Source organism: Micromys minutus, assembly GCF_963924665.1.
Source record: "Micromys minutus genome assembly, chromosome: 4".
NCBI classification, from domain to species: Eukaryota; Metazoa; Chordata; class Mammalia; order Rodentia; family Muridae; genus Micromys; species Micromys minutus.
In genome coordinates, this window is record NC_137973.1 from 27,207,399 (window position 1) to 27,229,026 (window position 21,628).

At 46.0% G+C, this 21,628-nt stretch overlaps 1 protein-coding gene across 1 annotated transcript; it reads left to right on the forward strand.

Annotated features, from left to right (window-relative positions):
- Positions 1-19,182: 19,182 nt before the first annotated feature.
- LOC308420224 (protein S100-A15A) lies at positions 19,183-21,395 on the forward strand (the record flags this gene model as incomplete). Its single annotated transcript, XM_080916132.1, has 2 exons — positions 19,183-19,332; positions 21,219-21,395. The coding sequence occupies 2 exons, from the start codon at positions 19,183-19,185 to the stop codon at positions 21,393-21,395; spliced, it is 327 nt and encodes a 108-aa protein (XP_080772258.1).
- Between the last annotated feature and the right edge of the window lie 233 nt (positions 21,396-21,628).

Genomic DNA, 21,628 nt, shown 5'->3' on the forward strand with positions numbered 1-21,628 from the left:
GATGATTTTCATTTACCAGATTGAGACAACAAAAACCTTAGACTTGGTGACTTTCCAGTGCCAAAAGTTGGGAGGGACAAGGTCAAAGGGCCAGCAGTTTCAGTGTTGGTGAGGGCCTGCTTTTTGGTTCACAGATGGTTGGTTACCTTAAATTGTTTGACATTTCAATACATTTATGTAATGGGTTTTAGTTGTTTTGCCCCCATTCCCCTCTCTCACCCCTCCATCTCCCATAGAAACCTTTCTTCCCAGAAAATCCACCTCCTACTTTCACCTCTTCTGTGTGACTCCCTGAGCTTAACTAGAATTTCTTTCCAGAGAGCAAATGGGACCTTATTTGATGGAGCCTGGGGAACTTGTCACTGGCTACATCAATCACTAAAGAAAATGAAACCTAAGGTTATAAAATCACTATGATATGAAGATTATTACTAGTGTGAAAGAGAAAGAAGAAGAAGTTAACACACCTCTACCCTAACAGCAGTTAACCGACAATAGACCCTCAGGGAGGGGCTGGGTGTCATTGGTCCCTCCTCCAACTGTAAAGAAATGTTGATGAGTCCAGTCATATGCAGGTGTTGTCTAGGTAAACACGGCTGCAGTGCGCTTTTGTCTGGAAGAGATCTTTTTGGATGTGTTCTTCCACATCTAAAGATAGATGGAAGAAAGATAAAAGAACTCTGAGGTTTCTTCACTAATCCAGTCATAGTGTCTGTATAGGAACAGCCTAATATTCTGGACTGAGTTTTGACATATAGAATTTGTCATATATCTATTTGGGATAGGGATGGTATAGACATTCAGATAGCAAAATGAAAAAAAGTGTTTTCTTGGCTTAAACCATGAAAGAAAGATTCAAGGTTGAGATCCCAGGTCACTAGACAAAGAATGAAGAGCCATCTTCAGTTTCTGGCTCTGTGGCAAGAGTAATGATGCTGCCTTGTAGTTCTACAATCACAGAAACGTGGTGTTTGGTTTTCAGTTGTGTAGAATAAACCTAAAATAAAGCCTGGAGCTGTAAATATGGGTCCAGAAGAGTATGCAGTGATTGCCAGGTCTGACAGAGTAGGTGAGCAGATAAAGTTGTGTGGAATGCTGGGGAGGATGGGGATGGACTTTGTCTTAGAGTCAGGAGTGCCGAGGGACAGTCTCAAACACGCAGGAGTCACAAAGGTAGGCCTGGAAAGATGGTCTGGCTGTTAAGAGCACTGTCTCCTCTTACAGAGGACCCGAGTTTTGTTCCCAGCATCTATATGATGCCTCACAACTATCTGTAAGTCCAGTCCCAAGGGAGTCTATGCCCCCTTCTGGCCTCCAGAGGTACCACATGCACACACTGTACAGACATACAGACGTACAGGCAAAGCACCCATACACACAAAATAAAAATATGTCTTTAAAGTAGTTCAAAGGGTTGTCAAGAGAAGAGCTACAAGAGTAACACTGTATATACTAAGACTTAGAGACAGGATGAGTAGTTTACCTCTTACATTGCAGGGAGCCAGTGGTAATGCCCTAATAAATAGAGTGTAAGTCGCCTTACTAAAGGTGATGACATTTGCAGAGCAAGGGGAAGAGGAGTCACTATGAGGACTGCCCCAGGGAGAAGCTTTTGTAGTATAAACATCTGAATTATTTAAAAAAAAAAGGCATATGCAAGCATTGGTTTGATGAAAATATAAAAGAAAAAGTCACTGACAAAGTGAGGTGGAATTTATTTGCAGTATAATGTCTGTCCCATTTCCTTTTCCTTGACGAGGATGGGTCACTTTTACAATTCAAAAGAGAAAAAAGTATGACAAAGAAAAGTTAAAAAATGACATCTTGGGACTGAGGGGTTGACTGTGCTCACTGTGGGAGCCCAAAGATCTGAGTTTGAGTCTCACTGTGTCTCGGCATCTGTGTTGAAAGCTGGGAGTGCTGGGGAGGTAGGTGCAGGCAAATCCCCAGGCTTGATGGCTAGCCAGCCTAGTCTAAACAGCAAGCCCCAGATTCCTCAGTCTAAAACGGCAAAGACAACATCAACAACAAAAAACCAGAGCTAAACAAAACAAACCCAAAAGTTCAAAGTGGACCATGCCTGAGAGGAGCACCTGAAACTGTCCTCTGGCCCCAGATGCATGTGTGTGATCACTAGATGAACCAACACATGTACACAAATATAACACCCCACACATCATCCTTATATAATCAATACATACATAATTACATATGCCAATAAAAAACAAAAATATCCTTAAATCTCAGACTATTGTGTGCCAGAGGACAGCCTGGGAGAGGAGGCCTTAGGGAAAGGGAGGCAAAGGTGTTTTAATCTTGCCTGGGTTAGCCGAGGACTTGGTTTCTTCCCTGAAGGCCTCTCAGAACTTTAGTGCTCCAAGCTGCTTTGTGGTGTCTGTCTTTTCCAAGATGGATCCTAGTCTCGCAGAGGATCTTCAAAGATCCTTAGTGTTTGTATCAAGACTGCTGTGGTCCTTGATGTTGTTTAGAGAGCCCAGAGGGCGTAGCTGAGGTGATGGGGACGTTGTTGGCTGACACATGGCTACAGGGAAAATAAAAACCATTGACTGTCGGAAGGATCAGTTCATAACCATTTGCTGTCATGGGAAGCTGGAAGCCATGTCAGCAGGGACAGCTCCTGTGTCCTGTACTCCTTCCTTCCTTCCTTCCTTCCTTCCTTCCTTCCTTCCTTCCTTCTTTCTTTCTTTCTTTCTTTCTTTCTTTCTTTCTTTCTTTCTTTCTTTCTTTCTTTTCTTTTCTCTCTCTCTCTTCCTCCCTCTCTTCCTCCCTTCCTCCCTCCAGCCCCTCTTTCCTTCCTTCCTTCCTTCCTTCCTTCCTTCCTTCCTTCCTTCTTTCCTTTCTTCCTTCCTTCCTTCCTTCCTATTGAGACAGGGTGGTCTCTGTATAGTCCTAGAACTTGCTATGCAGACCAGGCTGGCCTCGAACTTAGAGATCTGTGTCTTTGACACCACCACTTGGCTGATACCAGTTTCTTTGCTAGTATGTCTTTCCCCTCAAGAAGCAGTAACATGTTTTCTTTCATGACACCAGCCAGAATAAGGGAGGCAGGGACCTGTTCTTTTACTAGATTTTTTCTCTTCTCAAAGTGGAAATTTCTCTCCAAGCTCACCAAAGGACTTCTCTGTATTATTAACCAGAACCAAAACCTATCTACGACACTTTTAGGTGGCAAAGGTGGCTTAGAAACAAGCCTTTTGTGTTCTCAGCCTTTGTCAGATTTTATCAGGAAGAAGGGACAGAGGAATTGTGTGTGGTTGTATCAATGGTGACTGCTACAAAATCCAGGGACAGGAGTTAAAGATGATGGAGTCCTGAGGTGTATGAGAACAAACTTTGGAGGATATAGTCTACACTCACCTACCAGGACTTGCATATCAATGTATATATGCATGCTTGGGGAGAGTTGGCTGTTATGAATGGTTAGAAAGATACAGTGGTAGGAACGGAACAAGGGTAAAAATATATGACAAGTAAATGGGGCCACAAATTTAGTGTGGGTTCAAAACAAGTTTTGTAGTTGACATCAGATCTCAGAAACAGGGACACTTGGAAGAATTGAACACTGGGCAAACAGGATTTGACTCTTTAATGACAAACAGGAACCTGCAGGACATCTGAACAGGACAAGCAGGAAGTTAGTATTTGTTACAAATGGAAATATTATTTCACAAGGGCATAGCGTAGGACAAATAAAAACTTATTCTTGACCGTCTTAACTGCAAACAGAACCCTTAACTTTCAAGGTCGATTTCTCCCACTTTGGTCCCCCATTAACTTGCAAGGTATGTTGTTCCTGACTTGATCTCACAGAAGCCCATGCCAGAATCACTGGTGAGAGAGTGCAGTGGGTAAGAGCACCCACTGTGCAAGAAAGAGGACTGAGTTTCCTCTCCAGCACCCATGGGAAAAGCCAGACGAGGCTGGAATGCCATTGTTGGGGACAAGCAGATCCTAAGAGTTCGCTGGCAAGCCAGACTTGTTGAATTGGGAAACTTCCGGTTCAGTGAGTGACCCTGTCTCAAGACAGAGAGAGAAGAAGACATTTTGCTTGTGCACAAGTATGTACACCTGGATGTTCACACGCATGAATCACATACAGCATCATACACACATGCCACAAACAAACAAGCAAACACCAGAGAAAATGACAATGATAGCAGTCACTTTTAAGTAACAGAGAGTTGCTGCTGCAGTTCCTGTCAAAGCTCCCATTATCTGACAGGGGTTATGACTCGCACTGTGGGAGCATTCATGGAGGACATAACCCACATACTCTGCCGTTCACACTACATCTGCCCGAATCGCCAGTGTATCCATTCTTGAAAGTAGGGACTTCTCTGTCTGATATAGCTCGCTCTGTCCTGAAATCCAGTGGGCTTCTCTATCTGCCTCAACACACCTCGTGCCCAAACTCAGGATTCTCAACCAGAGAACCTATAGGATAAGGGGGAGTATATTACGGTGGCCAGTTCTAAATGAGTTAACACAGGAGAACATACTAATACCCTAGGACACATGATCAAGAGGAAGCTAATGACTTTGAAGGTTATCACATCAATGTAAGGTTGTCCACCTCGACAGAAGTGCACATCCCAACAGAAACACAAGAAACACGAAAGCAACAAAACCAAAACCAACGAACCAAATAAAAACAAAACAAAGGAATAATATCAAGGGAACTTCCGCTGAGGTTCATTGCTCAGAGATTCCAAAGACATCAAGGGAGGAGATGCCAGAAACAAATTCAAAAGAATGATGTTTAAGAATGACCCGTGTGCTGGCTGTGGCAGCATGCCTCTTTAATCTCAGTGCTCAGGAGGCAGAAGCAGGCAGACCTCTGTGAGTCTGAAAGCAGTCTGGTCTACACAGCGCGTTCCAGGCTAGAAAGGGGCACTTAGCGAGACACTGGCCTGTGCGCTGCAGTTAGAGCCCTCATAGCCCTCAGGATTGAAACGGGAAGGAGGGAAACAGAGACGGGGTGGCTCTGACCTCACATCCAACAGCAGCAGCATGAGCACGAGTGGAAAATCCCTCAAACCAAACACTTCTGAAAGTGTGTGGAAATGAAGACCTAGGGGAAGTAGGGTTCAGAACGCAGCTCTTCCCTTGCATTTCTCGATGCAAGCGTTCTGCCCCTAGCGGCGGGAGAAGATAGTGCAGAGGAGACAGGCGTCTTGAACTTGTCATGTAGCTGAGGATATCCTGAACTCCCTGCTCCTCCTGCCTCCACCTGAGGTTACAGGACTGCTCCCTTATACTTGTTGGGAGCTATTCCGCGTTTGTGAGGAGTGCTGGGGCCCTTGTTCCCATATGGCAGGGGGCTGGAGGCCAGGGACGCACTGAATGAGATACAATCCCATTTCCCCCACCTGGATAATTATCCCAGCACCATTTCTGTACTAGGCTACCATTTCCCATAGAAATGTTCCTCCCACACCCACGTCCTGCACCAACCTCTCTCCTTCCTTGTTTTCATTTACGTGTGACTCCATTTCTGCTGTGCATGCGTGTGATACCAGCATTTCTAACACCTCTTCTGTCTCTACGTTGTTACACAAAAAATCTGTGATAGGCAGCTCATTGTCTTGCTAGTTTTCAGAATTATTTAGACTCTTCTATATGCATTTCAGAATTGGTATGTTTTGTTGAATTGATCTTAATATTCTTTTAAGTTTATTTATTTATTTCATGTGTGTGGGAATCTTGCCTGTATATATGTTTGTGCAACACGTGTATGACTGGTGCCTAAGGAGGCCAGAGGAGGGAACTTAGATCTTCTGGGACCAGAGTTCCAAATGGTTATGAGCTGCCATGTGGGTACTGGTAATCAAACTGGGTCCTCTGGAAGACTAGCCAGTGCTCTTAACCTCCGAGCCATCTCTTCATTCCTTCCTTATCTTAATATACCTGTCCTATGGTCTGTGGTGTCATTAGAATTTCTCTTGATGCCAGTAAACACTTGAGCACTGCTGATGTCATGTGCACGTGCTTCTTAAGAGAGTAAAGGAAGCAGGTCGTGTTGCTGTTAGCTGTCTGCGCTCTAGGGCTTCTAGCAATGGCTGGAGCCGAAGTCTTGGTAGCCACTTTGATGAAGAATGAGGATGTGGCAAAGGACAAAGGGGATGTAAAATAAAGAAAAAAAAAGATGAGATGAGAGATGGAGAGATTTGTGTGATAAGTTAGTTAACTCGAGGGAGAGCAAATCTCTCCGGGAAAGACATTCTACACAGTGCACTGAGGAAATCCCTAGGTTGAGTGAGCCCTTTGAGAAAACCTCCGTGGCCACTCTAGTTGGATTTATGGCTGCGTTGACTGTGACCATGTGTAAATCCAGGTTAGCTGATAAGCGTGGGATTAGGGGCGGAGCCTCAGTCTCAGCTAAGTAGGACTTGGCAGCCAGTAGCTGGCCAGAAATTGCTGACTGTGTGATCACATCCTCATTAGCTTTCGGATGGTTACTAGAGACAAAGGGCTGATGGGGGTGGACAGGGCTTGGTAGACTTCTGTCTGGAAGCTGGGGTAGATGGGTTGTCTCTGAAAAACTGCTGCTGAGCACTCAGACACAGCCAGCCTTTTGGGTTATGTGAGGCAGTGCATGACAGGCCCACCATGTAGTAAGCTGAAGTTAGAGCGGCCATTTCCAGCTCTGCTTAACACCCTCTGGGGTAAGACCAATACGGCCCTGGAAGAGCTTTGCTGGAAGGCACATTATTCCTGAACACCAACAACAGACATCACTGTGCCCGTGGCCACTATTGGTACTGTTAGAACAAGAACAACCCTATAGGCAAAGCCCAGTGGGTACCTCTCTGAGTGTTTGGCTTGTCAGCATTTTATTTATTTATTTTTATTGGATATTCTCTGTATTTACATTTCAGATGTTATCCCCTTCCATCAATTTCATCCCCTATCCCCATCCCATTGCCTTCATGAAAGTGCTCCCTCTCCCAACCAGCCTCTCCCACCTCAGCACCTTGGCATTCTCCTACACTGGGAAAAGGAGCCTTCACTGGACCAAAAGCCCTTCCTCCCATTGATGCCAGACAATGCTATCCTCTGCTGCATATGCACCTGGGGCCATGGGTCTCTCTATGTGAACTCACTGGTTGGTGTTTTAGTCCCTGGGAGCTGTGGTGTATTTGGTTAGTTGATCATTTTGTTCTTTCCATGGTGTTGCAGACCTGTTCAGCTCCTTCAGTCCTTTCTCTAGCTCCTTCATTGGGGTCCTCGTGTTCAGTCTGATGGTTAGCTGCTAGCATCGTCCTCTGTATCTGTATGACTCTGGCAGAGCCTCAGAGGAGGCATCCATATCTGGTTCCTGCCAGTAAGCACTTTTTGGCATCAGCAATAATGCTTGTGTTTAATGGCTGCATATGGGGTGTTATCCCTAGGTGAGGCAGTCTCTGGATGATTTTTTTTCCAATCCCTGCTCCTCTATTTGTCCCTTTATTTCCTCCTATGAGCATTTTGTTCTCCTTCTAAGAAGGACTGAAGCATCCACCTTCTGGCCTTCCTTCTCTTTGTTGTCAGCATTTTATAACCCGCCCTCCTCTTCCTTCTTTGTGTCATAGAGGTAACCTGTCATCTCCAGACTTTGATCTCCATGAAAGCTTGGGTGAGAGAACACTGTACCCTTTCATCTACATTCCTGAGAATGTAGTCAGAGAATGTGGTTAGAGATCTGGGGGGACTCCCCAGGAGCTGAGTCAGGAAGTGGTACCCTCTCCTTGATGAGCTGTCAGGTAGGACTGGTGTTTGCTCCTGAGGACTACTACCTAGGGTGAGAGAGGAAAGATCAGGCCCTCGAGAGGTTTAGTCTGAGTCCTTGCAGAGATGGACGGTGTCCTTATAGTCCACAGAGCTCTCAGCTGTGCTGGGTGGGGCTGGATATCAAGCCCACGTGTGGGTAGTATATGGGATGGGAAGAGAGGTAGCAACAGTGGTGGAGAAGGTTTGAGTAGGGCTTGGGTGGGAGACAGGGTATGGGTAGGGAGAGGCACACACTGAAAAAGAATGGAGGGTGAACAGTTGTTCTGGGGGAGGGGCGAAATCATGACGTGATGGGAGAGCTGGAAGGGGCTGGAGAAAATGGAGACAAGTGAGGTGAGGCCTGAGAGGCCTGAGACTTCAGCGGAGGCTTCAGCGGAGGTTAGATCACCCACAGCTCTAAGTGACTCCACCAGAAATGAGAAACCTGAGCATGCACCAACTGTCTCTGACTCTTCCTCCATCACTCCCTCTGCCTCTGTCTCTCATTGTGAATGGAGTATGTATGTATGAGTGTGGATGAGAGCATGTATGTGAGTGTGCATTTAGAGACCAGGGGATGATATAGTGTCTTTCCTTTTTTATTTATACTTCACCTTTTGTTTTATTTTTGATTTCCTGAGACAAGTTCTCGATATGTAGTTTTGGCTGGTCTTCCAGAGATCCACCTGCTCCTGCCTCCCAAGTGCTGGAATTAAAGGTGTGTGCCACCACATCCAGCAAATATTTATCTCATGTGTGTGTGCGTGCGTGCATGCACGTGCGTGTGCCTGAGAGTGTGCAGGAACCTGAGGAGGTCAGAAAAGGACATTGATTCCTCTGGAACTGGAGTTACAGGTGGTCGAAAGCCACCGTGTTGGTACTGGAATCAAACAGGTCCTCTGGAAGAGCTCTGTGCTCCTAACTTCTGAGCAGCCTCTAATAATTCATTCTTAAAATTTATTTACTTATTTATTTTCGTGTATATAGGTGTTTTGCCTGCTTGAATGTCAGTGCACCACACACATGTGTTGCTCATGAAGGCCACAAGAGGGCGCACCCGAGACTGGGTGAGCTGCTATGAGTCTCCCCAGGCCCCACCTTTTGTTTTGTGAGACAGGATCTTTTATTGCCTCTCATGGATTTGGCCAGCCTGGCCAGACAATTAGCTTTAGGGATCTGCCTGTTCCCACTCTACCCAGTGTGTGTGAGGGCAGGGGTGTGTGACAGGGGTAGCCTCATGCTTCTAAAGCCAGCATTTTACCAACTGAGCCACTCTTTACCCTCATTTAGCATCTTATTATTAAAAGGAATAGATAGTTAAAGATGACCAGAGGTTTAAAGAAAATAAAAGACTAAGATTTTTACAAACAAACAAACAAGTGAAACTTGGGGGAAAAAAAAAGAGAACATCAGAAAAAAACGTATATTTTCAGAGATATGAGACATTTTCTCTGAAACAAGATTTAAAAAGGAACATTCAGAGATGTAGAAGATTTTGGATCTATGCCTAGCTCAATTGTCACCAGAGGGGCATCAATCAGCAACTGATGGACACAGCCAAACACTAGGCGACGCCAAGGGAATCCTGAAGAAGAAGAGAAAAAATTGTAGGAGCCAGAGAGGTCAAGGACGCCACAAGAACACAGTTCACAAACCAACTAAATAGAGCTCATAGGGGTTCACAGCACCGGCCAACACCACCTGTGTGGGTCTGACTGGGTCCTCTGAATGTACCGTATGGTTGTGAAGCTTGGTGTTCCTGTAGTACTTCCAACAACGGGAGTGGCGATTGTGCCTGTCCTTGGGCCCCTTTTCCTCCTGTTGGTTGCTAAGTCTAGCAGTGGTAGGGTTTATGTGCAGTCTAATTGTGTCTTGTTAGGCCATGTTTCATTGTTTGGTGGATATCTCTGGGAGACTGGTCTTTTCTGTGTGAAAGGAAAGTTTTGGGGGAAAGAACTGGGAGGAATGATGGGAGGGAAAATACAGTTGGGATGCAATGTAAACAATACTAAAAAAAAAAAAAAGATCTTGAGAACCACAGAGTAGAATTGCTTCTAAATTTCCCTACAGTGTTGGTAGGAATAAGAAATTAACACAAGTGCTAGAAGACAGAGGTTAATGAAAAGATAGAACCAAGAACCAAGCAAACAAGAAATACAGAGTGAGACAGAAAAGTAACTGATTGGAGGATCGCCCATGAGTTCCAGGAGTGGAAAAGGTCAAGACAGCAGAGGGACATTGTGGTTGAGACAGCATCTGAGCATTCCTCAAGGGTCCGTATGCTCAATTTAGTTCCCAGTGTGGTGATGCCAGAAGTGCTGGGAGCTCACAGAGATGAAGCTTATGTTGAGCTGATTAGGTCACTGCGAATGCTGCTCTCAGAAGGATGACAAGGTCTCTTGGAGTGACTTCTCAGAAGTCTGGGCTGCTATTAAGAAAAAAAAAATCAAGACTGACCCCTCCCTGGTTTTTGTCTTTTTGCTTAATGTAATATTCTTCTCCTGAGTTTCTACCCTTGTGATGCCGTTCAAAGAAGTTCTTTACCACAACTGGGCAAGAGTGATAATTTTAAGCTAGACAAGCCTATGGGGGCCATTTTCATTCAGGGCACCACAGTCACAGTAGACGGACACCATGAATTGATAAGTCTAAGTGAATCCTCTTGTAAGTTTGTTTTTGTTTTTGTTTTTTTTGGGCATCGCAGTAGCAAAACGCTGATCTGCACACACAAAGTCAACATTTTCCTTGGAAGAATTAGGAACTGGTTCCCCAAATCTCTTTACATCTCCCCTGCAAGAAATACAAAAAGTGAGCTGGGTGTGGTTGTGTACACCTTTACTCCCATAGTGCACGAGACAAAGGCAGGTGGGTCTCTGTGAGTTCAAGGCCATTTTGGTCTACATAGTGAGTTCCAGGACACCCAGGTCTATATTGAGTGACCATCTCCTAAAAATTATGAAGAGTGTATTCTGTGTCTGTGGGAATGTACACTCTTTACCCACACTGTTCCTTTAGCCCTCTGTTTACAAACCACTCTTCCGTCTCTTCTTCAGGGAATCCTCTCCAGACCACAAACCACACCTCAGTATCCTCAGGGCTCACCTCCCACACTCCAAAGTTCTGCTAGTCCTTTGTCTCCATTCTTTGCATACGTGTCTTTATCCTGTGAGATTGCTCAGGTCATGTTCAAAGTTCAGTAGCAAACAGAAAGTGCGGGAAGAGGGAAGATACAGAACAACATGAAGAAGGTAAACAAATCAGCCATTAGTTAAATTACTGGAGAGCTACCTTAAAGGTAACTGAGGAGGCTCTTACCTCCAGTGTCTGGGAGGCAACCAGAAGCAATGGCAACAGCCCACGCTGCTCTGGAAGTCTCTTGGATTCCCCTAACAAGGTCTCCCATGTCGGATACTGGTTTTTGTTTCTGTTAGATAGTCTATGGCTCTTGAGGGGCATTATCACCCCTCAAGTGGCATAACTTCATTTAAACTTTATACATATGTATACACACATACACAGAGTATCATATATAATTTTTAGTAAACATAAAATAATATGATTCTCTATGGCTTTTTCAAACATCGTTAGTATTATTTATCCCTCCTCCACTTCTCTCTTCCATTGCCCCCCCTCTTCTTAGCCCAAACCCCGCCTGCACTTGGGTTTTACCCTTGAAGTTCAGCTCCACCTCCCACACTAAGAGTTCTGTGACCTAGAAGGACACCCTCCATCTTTGGCCTTTTCAGCATAGGCTCATGCTGAGGCCTGAGCCTCAGCATGAGGGTCTTGAGAACGGCAGGAATGGGGATGACGTTGATTCAATAATGACTCAGAGTCAGTAGTAGATGCAGGCTGCTAGTTCAGGTGTTCTCTCTGTTTCTCGACCATTCTCAGTATTCTTCATTCTTCAACGTCAGCTTAAGTTTAAGCCTAATAGCTTAGCTGCCAGAGAAAGCCTGAACACAGTCTTCTATTTACTAAGGCTACATCATCAAGGCTTTGATCAGTGTTAATAATTATTAGGAATTCTTAAATTTACATAAGCTCCGTGAGTCCTGGATCAATAGTCCCAGCCCCCCGTTTCCTTAGAGCAGAACCAAACACAAAGCAAATGCACATTTCCTTATAGGTTTACACAGTCTGTTCTTTATGGGTAGCTGGGCAGACCTCTTCCAGTTTTCTGGTACGGCAGACAGCAGTCTTTAGTCACTGCTTCCATGTAAGAAGAGAAAAATGTCAAATGACTAGCTAAAATTGAAATGATTCCTTACAAAGTTTTGAATTTATACAAGTAGGACAATAAAACAGTTAGCTCTTTCCAGGCATTGTTATCTCCCGGTATTTTTACGGCCCTTGTGGTTATGGTGTCTAGACCCTTTGTATGACCCTAAAGGCCAAGTGGAGGGCCTGTTCCTCGTCGTCCTCAGCCTCATGACCGTCTCCATTCCTCATTCCTGAGAACCACATCTGTCTCCTTTACTACGGCATGATTAGGTCTGCATAATGGAGGAAGTGTATTCCCCAGAAAGAGAGATTGGAAATAGAGTAGTAAAGGCAGCAGATTGACTTTGGGGGCAACAGAAACCATCAGCATTTGTGGGAGCCATGGGGTCAATGTCCTGGCTATGCTCCAAGGGCAGGAACTGTGTCACACCTCCCCTTACACAGCCATGCTGGACCCGGCAGGCTCATACCAGAGCCATAGCAGAGCCTGACCAATATTGAAAAGTCAGGCTTTTACTCACACAGACATTGAGGAAGTGGCGGAAAGTCCCCTTCAATATCTTTGCCCCATCTGGGCTTCTTGAGCACGGCACATTACCCCTGTGTTCACGAGATGTGTTGATTCTGCCCACCACGGACTTTTCAGCTTTAGCGTTCATGTTTGCATTTGCGAGCCTGTAGGGAACAAAGATAACGATCCTGTTTCCCTACTCCTCACATATAGCAGATGTCGACGGAGAGAAGAAAGGCCGAGGCAGGGCAGAAAGAGCTTATTGCTCTCAGTGTGATGTAGTAATTATTGTTTGAAAAGAGGAGACAGAAACATCCCTGGGACATTTGCTCATCTGTTCAGGAACCAAGAGGAAAATATAGGTGAACCAAAGTCTAGCAGTGGGGACCATGAACAGGATGCAGAAGCAGGAAGAACTGGAGGTTGAGATGACTGACCCCTACGGTAGTACACCCAGATGCCCCTAGTATTTGGTAGACCCCTCTTTAGGAAGCACCAAGACCATCTTTTTTGGTTTCAAGGTCAAGGCTAGAGTGGCGGAAGTCGGATAATGTTTTTGGTCACCTGCTCACTGCCCATCCTCTATCAGGGACAGGGCACCTAGATCTTCAGGAAATATTGTGCAGGCTCCAAGGGCGAGCATATGAGTAAGACTGTGAGCAGATATTAAAGCTCAGTCCTGAACTAGTTAGAGCAATTCCTGGGACATCCTGGGAAGGAGGTATCAAAGATGAATGGTACAATAGACACCCGCTGAACAGAGGCAGCTGTCTTGCTTCATATGCTGTTGGGTCACATTGTCCGTGGTGGCTATCAGCACTGTGTTTCTCTCTCCTTTCTTTGATGACAGGGCTGTGGCTAGCCTCAGGCCCCACAATGCTCCCTGTCCTTCAGGGAGCAGGGATGGGCTAAGAGAAGGATAAAACAGTCCTAGGATACCTAGGATACAAGAGTCAGTTGCTGACTTACCTGAGCTGAGGAAGGTCCTAAGGAGAGGACAGGTGGGATGTGTGCCCTGAACATACAGAAGTCCCTTTATAAGGCCGAATCTGGTCATGGTGCTGGAGACAATAGGGCGACAGATACAGTCAGCTTCCTTCAGTGTTGCCCTACTCCACGTGGGTAAGATACCATGTTCTGATCAGCCTTTCCCATGACCCACTTCTGTATCCCCCAAGAGGTCTTATTTGGCGCAGAAGGCTCTTGTCCCAACTCAGTTTAGCACGTGGATAGCCAGTGGATGGGCAAATGGGAGAGGAACACTGAGCTGCTAGAGTGTTTGAGCCTGGGAGGCAGTATGGCTTTATTCGATCGTTCACCTGACTTACAGATTTCTACATATTAGTCCTGACACCTAGTCACAACAGCCCCACGATTAGTGTTTAACGAACCAGATATCAAGAGTCCTGCCTTCCCTTCATTCCTCCTTAATTCTCACAATCCCATCAGTTAGGCTTTATATTCATTTTAGGCAAAGAGAAGCTGACATGTACAGGGTTGGCAGACTCAACAAGTTCACGCAGCAAACAGTAGAAATTCCTACTTCAAATCCGTACTCCTGCCCCCTAAGTTAAAGCCCCCTCACCCCCGGTCTCATCAGTAACTGTCCTTTGGAACTGACAGTCCAGGGAAAGAGGCAGGATCACTTCAGTGCAATGTATAGTCAGATGCTCAGAGGGTTCTTATGAGGAGGGGAGGAGAATGCTGGTGCCACTCTCCTGGTCTCTATGGCCTGGATTCGGTGACGGAAGGGCCACCAAGGAATAAGTCTGAAGCGGGATATTAAGTAGTTTAAATATATGCAAAAAAGCCTGTGTAGGAGTTGGCTACCAAGGCACTAAACCTGATAAGCCTCCACTGTGCTATAGAAAAGGCCAGTGAAAGTGGGGGAAGAAGAAATAGGTCGGTGGGAATCAGAAAGTCTGTGGAAGGGAAGTGGGAAATGAGTAACTAAAATGGGATCCTTTCCTGCTACTCTGCACAAGACAGTTCAGGGTCTGTTTGTTTCCTTTGTCTATTCGTCCATCTCTAGCCACTGATGGGTATCCAGGCTGAATCTATGTATGGTAGCTATTGTGAATGGAGCTTTAGAACACATGGGTGCGTGGGTATTTCTGGGGTGTACTAATTTAGATCCCCTAAGTAAGAGAGCTGGATCATATGGTAGTTCTAGGAGCTTCCATGCATGATGAATCCTGTGATTCACATTTCCACCAGCAGTTTATCAGGATTCCTTTTCTCAGCACTATTCTCAGCATCTACTGCTCTTTGAGTATTTGACGGTAGCCATACTGATTGGGATGAGAAGCAGCATCCACTTAGTCCTGACTGATTAGAAAATGACGACGAAGAATTTAAAATGTGTTTTCTTGTACCCCCTGCCACCCCCATGCCACCAAGACAGGGTTTCTCAGTGTAGCCTTGGCTGTCTGGAACTCCCTCAGGAGACCTGGCTGGTCCAGAATCTCACAGAGATCTACGTGCTTTTTGCCTCCAAAGTGCTGAGATTACAGGGTATTTGCCACCACCACCCGGTATGTTGTCCCATTTTTCTGGATCATTTTCACTCTTCTGAGAACTGTCTGTCTAGTAGACTTTGTTGATGAGATGATTTGGGTTTTTAATATTTGATTTTGGGTTCTTTATTATCTTAGATATTAATTCAATGCCCACTATATATATATAGCAAAGGTTTTCTTCTGTATCTTAGACTGCCTCTTCACTGTTTGGTTATTCCTTTGCTGGGCAGAGGCTTCTAGATTCCAGACAATCTCATTTCTCACTTCTTACTATTATTTCCTGAGCTACTAGAGTTCTTTCCAGAATGTTCTTGCCTAATGTTTTCCCTGATGTGTTCCTCCTGTAGCTTCAAGGTTTTTACAATCAATTTTTACATTTTACATTAATGTCTTTGTTACCTTTCACAAATGACTGTTACAAAAGATAATATAGGGACCCATCTAAATCTATAAATTGCTTTTGGTAGGATGGCCATTTTCACAATCATCCTACAGTAAATCCATCTCCTGATATCTTTTAAAAATCTTTCTTTGCTGTTTTAAAGTTTTATTTGTACAGGTCTTTCATTTTTCCTGGCTAGGTTTTCTTCAAGACATTTTTTGAGGCCATTAGTATTCAGAATTATTATGAAAAGGTGGGTATTAATTTCTGTCATTTTGTTGACTTTTATGATCTTTTTATATCTATTTTGATTTCTATCCTAGCATTGTTTATTTGTTTCTAGCCAGGCAGTTTACAGGGTTCTGGGGCTCTGCATCATATGTGGTGTCTGGGGAGTCCCTGAGGGGAATGGGCTGGGGTGTGATGAGTTCCAGAATGGGGAGAGGGGACAGAAGCAGGTGGTTGTCCCTGAAAGCAGCCTTAAGCTTGGGTGATCTGGTGGGTGGGGCCAGGATGGAAGTGCAGGTAGCATAACTAGGTGTCTGGATCCCTTTTGGTGCATAGAGAGTCCTTGTTAGAAATGAGCTGTGATCAGGGAGGGAGGCAGGCCAGGAGGAGGGGCAGAGTCCCTGGAGGAGGTGGGTTGTGATCAGGGAGGGAGACAAGTCCGGAGTTGGTGCTGGTCTCTAGCGAGCAGCAGTTTGGTTATTGGATCTTCATTCCACATGTGATGACTAGAAGTAAAATACGAAATATTATAGAATATTCGTCTAAATACTAAAAGTGTTAATTACACGATTTACCCGTGCTTCTCAATTATAAGCATTATAATGGCGAACATTTTCTTTATTTGAATATTTTCTTAATTATTGCTTAAAACCTCTAGTTAGTCAGTTTCTTGGGGGTAAATTACCAGTGAATGATGGACGAATCAAAGATATTTAATAAAGTTCTCTAGGGTTCTAGCTTGGCATTTCCAAATAGTTGAGAAAATTGAACCATATTTTTATCAGAGAGACGCAATAGGAGTTTGATAAACCATTTGTCCGTTGAGGAAATTGTGCCACTAGAGGAATATAAACTGGAAAAGGTGCTGGGTTAAGTATTTATTATTATTAAGAGTGTCATTGTGCTATGGTTGTGGTGGTGGTTCTGGTGCTGGGACTGAACCCTGGGGTTCTAGTATACTTACTCTACCTTCAATTTCGGGGGGAACCTTCTGTGATGCAGCTGAAACTCTCAATCAGTTGCTTGATCTTTGGCGCCATCTTCTGGGAGATACGCTCATCAGCCTGTGTGGCGCTGCTTGGGTTGAGATGATTCATCAGACAGAAGCCGCCCCCCCCAGAAAAGCTCGTCCTGGGGTGAGAGGAAGAAGGAGAGCTAATTTTTTCTTTATAGTTAAGTGGCACTTGTGTAGAGGCCAGATGTATAGGTCTGGACCACTCAGTAGAGTTAGTTCCACGTTTCAGTTGGTTATTTCTTAATGGTCTAAACTAGTCCTAGCACTGTGTGTGTGTGTGTGTGTGTGTGTGTGTGTGTGTGTGCGTGTGCGTGTGTGTGTAGGCCTTGACCTCCATACATAGTCTAGACTACTAAAGCAGTATCTTAGCTCTTTCCATATAGAAAGTCAAGGTTCAGCACTGGCTAGGTGCACAGCTTTCCATATAGAAAGTCAAGGATCAGCACTGGCTAGGTGCACAGCTTTCCATATAGAAAGTCAAGGTTCAGCACTGGCTAGGTGCACAGCTTTCCATATAGAAAGTCAAGGTTCAGCACTGGCTAGGTGCACAGGGCCTTCACCCTTTATCTGCTTGCTATCCGGAACTTTGCTCTTCTAAATATTCGTATGTACCATGTCAACTCCACGTCCAGAGCAGGGATGCTGTTCCGTACCTCCAAGCTTTTGCTTGCGCATTTCCCTCTGCCTAGAGCTCTTTTATTCTCCAAGCAACTCGAAATTTCTTTTCAAGGCACTGCTCAAATAGCACCTCCCTAAGTTAAATCTTCTTCATTCCACCCCCCCCCCCCGAGAAGGTGGCTCTTGATGGGTGCCCTGATTGTCCCATATTTGCCCGGGCACATGGTGTCTGTGTATAACTGTCAGCCCTCTTACTCAACCCCATCCTGTGAGCTAGCTGGCCAAGTGTCTTATTCATAGCAGAGGGCCTGGCAGGCTGTAAATACTCATGAAATATTTGTTGATTGAGTGGATGAATGTGATTCATTACCGTGGACGTTGGAGGTTCACTAATTGAGGGAGGGTGTCCAAGGAAGCTGTTTTTAAGGATGTCCCTGGGGCTAGGGGGTGGGATGATGAGCTCTGATTGGAGGCAGTGGATGTATAATGAAACCTTTGTGGTTCTTAGGCTTTTCAGGTCCCGGAGGTGGGTCCCTAAAACCAGGAGTATGACGATGTCACCCCAGGAATGCAGTTAAGGTTTGGTCCTGCTGCAGAAGAACCTGTGGAAAGTCACACACTGGCTGTCATAAATGAGTGGGTTAGGAACAGGCAGGATGGTGGAAGGTCCCCTGCTCAGAAGTCTGCCTTTTGTCTGATTTCCAGGATCACACAGAGGCTAGGCTGTGGATGCTGAGCAGCCCTGCCCCAAGAGCAACAGGTCAGTGCCTCCGACAAGACGATCTCGGGGGTGGTGTGGGCTGTGCTGGGTGTACGCAGCTCTTAGAGAGCAGAGATCCTCAGCTTGCCTGCTATGGAGGACATTCATAGGGTAAACGAGAGCTCCAGCAATGAAACTGATGCCCCAAAGTGGTTTAAAAATCCCAGAGGACAAGCACGTCTTTGGGCTTGTCAACAGATACAAGGATTTGAGGCCAATTCTATGTGTAGCAGCTGCATAATTTTGGCAGATTCCTTAGCCTCTTTGGATTTCGTTTTCCTTCCAGGACAGTAGGATCATGATGCTCAACTCCGCTGGGCCTCGTGTGGGTTAAATGAGATAATGTTTGAGATATTTTGCCTGTCATATGCCTGGCCTAGAAGAAGCAGGATGCATGGTTGATAAGATTATTGTTTGCACAGGGTTTAGGGGATATAGTTGCTTCCTATCACCTTTACCTCTGTCGGAAGTTTGAAGTGAGGGGCCGTGGGTGTCAGAAGGACAGTGAATCGAGACGTGAGAAGGCTTCAGGATTATAGGGCTGAAGAGACTATGCTGGTGTGTGTGTGTGTGTGTGTGTGTGTGTGTGTGTGTGTCAATTCCTAGAGAAGATAACATGCCAGATAGTGGTGGGACAAAGGTGTCAGTGGCTGTGCTGTCTGCCAGGATATTTCACTGAGAAATAAAACACACAAACAGCACAGTGCCCGGCCTGATTCTCCTGTGCAGTGTAATTATCTTAGTGTTCTGCCGGTCTGGTCAAGTACTTTACCGTGGGGGAAGGGATCTTGCCTCTCCAAAGATTTCAATATTTTCATTGCATAAAATGAACACAGTGCCATGCTTCAAACCATATTTAGTTTGTTGCCATTTTGACTATTAGCAACGAAAAGACCACTCCTAGATCCAGGCAGCCCCCAGTTTCAGGCAGGGACTCACTCTTAGATCAGGTAGGAAAGCTTTTTGAGGGCAGAACCTTTGAACCAAGCTCACATGCAACCAGCAGGGGTGCAAGGAGGCCCCTTTCTAGATGCAGCACAGGCAAGTGGGCAGGGACTGCCGATGTTTTGATGTTTCCGGGAGAAGAATCCCTCTTGTCCTCAGAGGCTCTCTTCAACTCTGCAGATCTGCCTGTACCCTGGGGGTCTGTCAGTCATGCCAGACACACCAGTGGAGGACTCCCTCTTCCAAATCATACACTGCTTCCATCATTACGCTGCCCGGGAAGGGGACAAGGAGACCTTGTCCCTGGAGGAGTTGAAAGCCCTGCTCTTGGACAGCGTGCCTCGCTTCATGGACACCTTGGTATGTAGCGTCTGGGGCCGGAGTGGGGGATGAAGTGAGAACCAAAGCGCCCAGAGAGCGCTGTTTGTGGTATTGGAAGTGAGCAGTGAGGTGGGAGGAACTGACTCCCATGAGACTCTCCTGTTCCTGAACGGCAGACAGAGCCTGGGCCGGGGTCGGGGGTATGCAGAGGGTAGGGTTGGCTTTATTTCCTGTTCCTCCCTCTCCTTAAGTCACCTGCTTGGTTTCACTCCAGTCCCATGAAAAGCTAATCTCTTGAGACTACAGCCTGGCACCACGCCTTCAGATTCTTCTGCCTCCCGAGTCCCGAGAGCGTGACAGGCTCAAAGCTGTTGTCTGTTCATAAGCCTCTTTAGTCAGTGACATTGCCCCAAACTCAAGACTCTCTTTGTGAGCCCTCGGAGTGCAAGTCCCTTCCCCACCGTGTCTGCCATGAGCTTGGAGTAGGGAATTTAGGCTGCGGAGGCTACCCTGGTCTGGTGGGCATGGGACTATATAACTTTTTCCACTTCCCATGCCTAGGGCTTCTAGAGTCAGATGGAGCCAGTCCCAGATCCTGGATTTATAGAGCCTGCTCATCCAGTCTGTGATTAGTTCTAATCCCCAGGTACTGTGCTTCTTAGGAAGGAAACTGTGGGTGCTGTCTTCTGAGGTCTGTGCTGTCCCAGGTTCTCTGGCCTGCCAACTCTAGAGGAAGTGAGACACAGCTCATTCCAATAAAATCTCTCCTTCACCTGCTTCCAGGCTTTGAGAAAAGAACCTAAAGACAACCTAATTCTTTCTGGAACGTTCCTTCAAGGGCTTAGAAGATAGGCAGGATGTGAGTCCCTTGCTAACTGTTTTTAGGAAATATTTTTCCTTCTTGGAAGTATTCCTTAAATTGCCCAGGCCTGCCATCATTAAACCCCTAGTATTGCCTTTGTGCAGGGCTCTTGGTAGGCTTGGTAAGGATGAGCATTGCTAAGGGAGCTGAGGAGAGCCCGTCAGATGTAGTACTCTGGATGTGACGGGGTTTTATAGGATGGTGGGGCTGGTAAGGGGAGGGATGCTGCTCATTTCCTATGAGAATGAGGGGCTGTCCTCTAGGTCTGCAGCTACTTACAAGTGCATTATCTTCCTTTCCTCAAATGCTCTCCAGGTGCTCTGTTTTCTGCATGAGCATGGCCACACAAACCCCGGCTCTCCTCACACCCCTCTCCTACCTTTCCTTTCCTTTACCATTTGGATCTTCAGCCCCAGGGCCCTCTGAGGACATTCTGAGCAGCTCTCTTGTGACCATTTCTCTGCCCTATTCCACTTTCTGCACACGATAGATGAACCAGGCAGTGCTTCATAAATAATGCCCAGGTAGGGTAGCACACAGCATGCGGATATCTGCCTGACTTGGTCCTGTAGTCATGCCGGAGACGTGTATATGCACAGAAACAGGTCAACCTTCCCTGTAAGGAGCTCTCAGTATGGAGAAAGAAGGCAGTGTCTTGCCTTCAGGACGCCTGTCCAAGTTTCTCTTGTGGAGAGCTTACAGTGCGTCTGGGAAGACAGCACAGACACTGACTGTATATGCAAAGTGGTTCTGGGATCTCCAGGCTGTTGCGTTCAATTCAGGAATTACTTACAGTTCTCTTCTTAAGGGGCTGTTTTTGCTCTCTGTGCCCAAACCATTCTAGGTCCAGCGATCCAAGGTCTCCATTAACACCAGTGCCTCTTCAGCCTGATTTGGTAGTATGTGGTGACCTTGTTTGTCATTGATACTCTGTGTGAGACCCCCCCCCCCCACAATGCTTTTTGAAGGGGGACCTTGCTGCTGTAATTTCCTCCATCCCCAGCAGGAGGAGTGGTGTCCTGGATACTCAGTGTGCGTTGATGATCCTCTTTGTGCTTGGCAGGGCCGCAGGCAGCCACACTACATCGCAGAGCTGTTCCGTGCGGCTGATAAAAACAAGGACAACCAGATCTGCTTCGATGAGTTCCTGTACATCTTGGGCAAGCTGGTGAAGGACTATCACCTCCAGTTCCACCGGCAGCTGTGCATGCACTACTGCACCCAGCACAACCTCTACTAGAGGGAGGACCGGCGATCTCTCACCACCACCGGAACCTGTGCCCGGAGACACGGCCCGACCACGAACAGCTTACAGAACTCAGCAATGTATTTCTTCTTAGGTGTGCACACGGGCGTACAAACAATATCACAAATATTTCTGGGAAGTACTCAGGTCACGGTTCTGGGTATCCCTTAATGTTCAGGAAAAGAAGTTTTAGTCTTTATTATCAGGAACATCATTTTGAGCAGGAG